This window comes from Lucilia cuprina, chromosome 5, assembly GCF_022045245.1.
Source record: "Lucilia cuprina isolate Lc7/37 chromosome 5, ASM2204524v1, whole genome shotgun sequence".
Taxonomy (NCBI): Eukaryota; Metazoa; Arthropoda; class Insecta; order Diptera; family Calliphoridae; genus Lucilia; species Lucilia cuprina.
In genome coordinates this window covers 55,806,250-55,811,815 of record NC_060953.1, presented here as the reverse complement: position 1 = coordinate 55,811,815, position 5,566 = coordinate 55,806,250, and the positions used below count along the sequence as shown (strand labels likewise).

Sequence of the window (5,566 nt, the reverse complement as noted above, 5' to 3'; positions counted from 1 at the left end):
GTTTATCTGTCTGTCTGTATGTCTGTCTATCTGTCTGTCTGTCTGTCTGTCTGTCTGTCTGTCTGTCTGTCTGTCTGTCTGTCTGTCTGTCTGTCTATCTATCTGTATGTCTGTCTATCTGTCTGCTGCCGTTTGGTACTTTTACGTCCTTCAAACGGTAGTTTTTTGAATTTTCTTAATATTAAACTTAGAAACAAGTAATAGAGTATTTATGGCCAGAGTCCTATAAGATTGGATATTTTGGTACTTTTTTGTTCTTTTCTTAAAATTCTTAAAATTAAAGCTGAAAACATTTAACATATAAAAAGAACTTTTTGGCGCTTTTTTGTTCTTTAAAATGTACTTTTTGAGCTTCCATAATATTGAACCTAGAAACATGAAATTAATCTGGGTAAAGCCCAGATTATGTAAGAACCTATTAAAGGGGACCTTTTGGTACTTTTTTGTTCTTAAAAAAGGTATTTTTTTTAAATTCTGCTAAACCTAGAAACATGAAATTTAGCATGTAGCCTGCTTAAGGTACGTTTTCCTTCTTTTGTACTTTTTGAATTTTCTTTAAACCGAGAAACATAAAATTAAACATGTAGAGCTAGGAATATGAGTTTTGCAGATGTACAGCCAAATATAGAACTTTTACTTGTTTAAACACACTATGCTAAAGGGTATCTACGATTCGAAGTAGCCAAATATGTTTTTATTCTGATTTTTGCAAAAAATTCCATTTAATATGTTTTTTCTCATATTTTTCAGTACATTGCCTATAGCATTTTATTGGACACAATTCTTATCATGGATGTTGTATGCAAATGAAGCCATGACTGCTGCCCAATGGACTGGTATTACAAATATCAGTAAGTAATTATTTTGTTTTTTTGATTGTAACACAATTACAGTTTTTCTGTGATAATGTGTATTTGTACAAAGTGGGAATTTACCTTTATGAATACGAGAATTAAACAGCTAAAGGTTTGTTAAATAGATATTAGATTTTACTTATGAAGAATTTAATTGGTGGAATTCAGAAATTAGTTTTCATTCATTAGTTGTTTAAACAACTAACTATGTTTCACTAAATCATATTAATAGTTATAATTACCATAAAAATGCAAACAACCAAAATATGGTTAAAATCAGTATATCAATATCAGACTGTTAAAACAATAATTATATTTCGGGGAATCATATTAAAGCTATAACTGTCATAAACAATTAAATCTTTACAGAAACTAAAATTTATGGTTAAAATCCAAATTATAACAAATAACAGTTACAATGAACATGTTACAATTAACATAGTATAGTTGTAATAACTATGACTTTTGACTTAATAACTTTTGCTTCTAAGCCAATAAAAAAAGAATGTTAACTTAATTTACCAAAAAACTCACTTCTTAGTAGTGATAAGGTTTAATTCCCCTTTTAAATAATATGACCCTAAAAAGTTAATTATTTTACTGATATTAATGTTTTCCTAGAACATGCAATACATTTTATTTATTACAAAAAATTAATTTAATTGTGTGTATTTCGTTTCTTCTCTTTTGTCTACAGCTTGCTTCGAAGAAAGTGAAAATTTGCCATGTTTTCATACGGGTCAAGATGTTCTAGATAAATACAGTTTTAAAGAAACCAATATCTTTCGTAATCTCTTGGCTATTGTTGGTATTTACTTTGGATTTCATATCTTGGGCTATTATTGCTTGTGGCGTAGGGCGCGCAAGATATAAGAGAAAAAGTTTATGCTGCCGAAGACTTTCTGGTTATACATATTTATAAAATTTTAAGAACAATTAAAGGATAAAGAATTTAAGTCTATGTGTATTTGTGTATTAAATAAATTTACATATGTATTTGTTCGTTTTTTTTGGTACTGATTTAAAGCAAACATTTTGTAAGAATACAAAAAAAAAAAAAATTAACTGAAATAAAATTTTTAACATTAATTTTTATGATTATTATTGCGCGCTAAGCAAGGTATGACTGTTTGTCTGTCTGTGGTATTGTGTCTATTGTGTTTTCAACTTCAAATCAAATAAATTAACAGCCAAAACGGTAGACATTGCAAATGAATAAGAATTTATTTAACACCAAACAAAGAAATTTATTTGCCATCATCAATTTCATGCTTCTTTTACTCTAGAGAAATATTGTGTTAAACAGATACCAGGTATGCAATTTAACGTTCATCTTTTTATGGATTTTTATTAGGCAGCGTTTTATTTAATCTTTAAATAAATACCTACATATTTTGATAAAAATGTATAAAATGCTTGGTTTCGCCCCACGAAATTGTTTCGTAATATATATGAAATCTGCAATTAAAAAAAAAATAAGTTTGTTTTAATAAGCCATGCAAGCGGTTAAACTGTTCTCAATTTACTGCAACTGTGTTATTGCCCCTTTAATCAAATAACTTAAAAAAAGTTAATTTTAAACACAACATTCAACATTTTATAGTTAACAAGAAGTTATGTACATAGAAAGCTGAGTTTATAAAGTAATGACCGTTCCGTGTGTTTGTCCCTCTATAAGTATCACTTTTCTTAAGACTCCACCAAGCAGTTCGACAAAGAGTCAATGCACTTGAAAAATACAAAAATATCCAATGAGTAACCACTTGGTATGATCTAATTCGTTTTCCATTACGGATGTACTCTTTATAAACGAGTGACGAGATAATCGTCACTTTAGTGTCAACTTTGTAAGCGAAAGAGTGGACTTTTTTTCTGTCTCTTTTTGTAATCAATGGGTTGACGATTGACTTCCTCGAAGTAGTCATCTACACAGTCGGTGGCTAGGACTACCTCTAAGTGGTAGGTGAAATACACAGATGGAGAGAAGTCGTTTTCCAATTATACTCGAATGATACCAAATTGACTCCAAAGTGTATATATTCTTTCAATAACATCCAGTGTGAACGTTTATACATAAATACGACAATAACGCAAAGTTGTCAAAATTACAACAATTCGTGTCGAAATCTATATTTCATATACATCCGTTGTCTAAATGTTAACAAAATTGGTAGGCTGACTACTGACAACGGATTGTCATAGTAAATAGTTTCAAATATTCGACCGAACTGCTGGACAGAAATATATATTTTTATTACTGAAACATTGCAACAAAATCTGTTCATAAAAACTGATATATGAGCAACAAACAAGTAAGAAATTATAGTCGGGCGAGGTCGACCATATAATACCCTAAACCTTTTACAGAAATTAAATGTGATTTAGTTGTCATAATAAAGCATTTAAGTTGAGTTGTACCTTGCCTCAGATATACTTAAGCCGTTTATTTCTAAATAAAATTGTGATTGTCATATAATTATTATATATATAATTATAGAATTCGTGAGGGTCATCAAGTTTAGTATAGAACATGGTTTTGCAGACTTTCGTTGAGACTATATACTCATATATTAAACATAATTATGAACTTTGCCCAGTTTTATTGAATTATCTCCAAAATTGCAACCTGTAGTTTGATAACAAGGTTTACAAGCCCTATTTGGCGGGTACTATTGTATGGGGGCTAGGTGAAATAATGGATCGATTTTAACCAGGCTTCGTCCCTGGGACAATAGAAGATCATGTAGCAAATTTCATTGAATTACTTTCAAAATTGCGACCTGTAGTTTGATTACAACATTTATATGGACGGACGGACATAACTAAATGGACTCATAAAATGATTCTGAGCCGATTTCGCCTACACCGAAAACTTTTGATTTTGTGTGTTCTATTAATACGTAGTTACTGTAACAAAAATTTCTCTGTGTAGACATTTAAAAACATTTTTAAAGAGAGTGAAGAAAAAGTTTCTCAAGAAAAGTTTCCCTGTGTTGACCGCACATAGCAAAACAAAATTAATGCAGCAACAACAAAATTTAAAAAGTTGAAAACTACATATGTCATAGGTTATTGTCGTTTTGTCTTTATCGGATAAAATCCGAGACGTTAGTAATTTATAAATCAAATTTGTTTACGTTTTTGAAAAAAGTAAAATAAAAGAAGTGTAAATGTATAGTTTCATTGGAGGCTCGATCGTTACAAAAATCGGCAGTGTCATTTAGATTTTAATTAAGCCAAGTTTTGCCCTTATGATCTCAAAAGCCGTATGAGGTACGGTTGTATGGGGTTTAGGCGAAATAAGTTTACATGAACACATAGACAGACAGACGGAAGAGATTCTGTGGTACCATCTGCGCAAACACATAATACTCTACGTACTATAGTGGTGTAGGGAATAAATATTAAATTAAAAAAAAGGATTTTTCTAAAAGAGAAGTTATGTGGTGGCAGGCAGTTAATAAGCTACTATCCTTTTAGATTTTGGTATAGGGATTTACGCCTATATCAGTAATTTATGGCGAATATCATAGTGATATTATTGCTATACAAAATTATGGACCGATTTTAACCATATTTAGGCTTCGACCCTGGGTCAAAAAGTGATTCTGAGCCGATTGGTATACTTTATTCTGGGTGTAGCATCAATATTTTTGGATAGTACAAACATCAGCACAAACGCATAATACCCTCTCCAATAAAGTGATGTAAGGCATAAATATCTGAAAATTATAATTATAAGAATCCTTTTTAAACCTTTTTTTTTTACCATGCCCGTCTGTTGAAATCGATTTTCTGAAGACTCTAGATATATTCGGGATCGAAATCTACAATAATTCTATCAGACATGTTTTCGAGAAGTCGTCTATTTAAAATCAGCAAAATCTGTTTATGGGATGTGACCAAAAATCCGAGACAATCTCTGAAAATTTCTTAAAAAAGAGAATGTTCGAGCATGATTTAAGAAAAACAACAACAACTTTGGTAATTAACCCCTTCACGCACAAAACTAAACCGCTGGACTTTTTATGGATTTGACTTCATCATACACTTTATTTTGATGTTTATCGATCATTTTTGATGAAAAATGGAAAAAGTGTTTTCGAAGGATATCGCAGAATATTATCCTTTTTGGCATGTAGTGACATCAAATTCTAAAAAATAACGTACTTTTCTTTGGAAATAACCATTTGCTGTAGCTGTGAACTCAAAATAATGCTCTAAATATAGAAATATGTAAAAAAAATCTCGGGACCCCGGTGTACCGTATACGTTAAAAAGTTAAAAAAGCATATGTGAGTGTAGTAGTATGTATGTTGGTTTTTTGACGTTAGTTTTTATTTTATCTTTTATATTGAAATATAGAAATATGTAAAAAAAACTTGGGACCCTGTGTCCCTTATACGTGAAATAGTTATAAAAATATATAAATATAAAATACTCATCCATTTCATTTATACCAAACCATTTAACAATTTAAACTCCATTATATTGCAATTTTTAATAATACTTTATAGTTTTTATTTTCTTTATATTTTATTAAATATTTAATACATTTAACATTTAATTGATCCATAGGAAAATAATAAATTTTATTTTAAATGTTTTTTATTGAAATTAAAATAAACATTATTGTGCTTAACAATAAATATATTTTATTATTTATATTTAAGTAGATTTTTTGTTTGTTTTTTTTTTAAACTAATAATGTA

At 29.5% G+C, this 5,566-nt stretch overlaps 1 protein-coding gene across 1 annotated transcript in view; it reads left to right on the top strand.

The window, feature by feature from the left end:
- The window catches only part of LOC111678521 (protein scarlet), a 13,078-nt gene extending 11,228 nt beyond the window's left edge, over positions 1 to 1,850 (top strand). Inside the window, exons 6-7 of the mRNA XM_023439897.2 lie at positions 751 to 851; positions 1,552 to 1,850. Of these exons, the coding sequence (XP_023295665.2) occupies positions 751 to 851; positions 1,552 to 1,727 (277 nt within the window). The 3' untranslated portion in view covers positions 1,728 to 1,850. The remainder of the gene's footprint in view (positions 1 to 750; positions 852 to 1,551) is intronic.
- Positions 1,851 to 5,566: the final 3,716 nt, after the last annotated feature.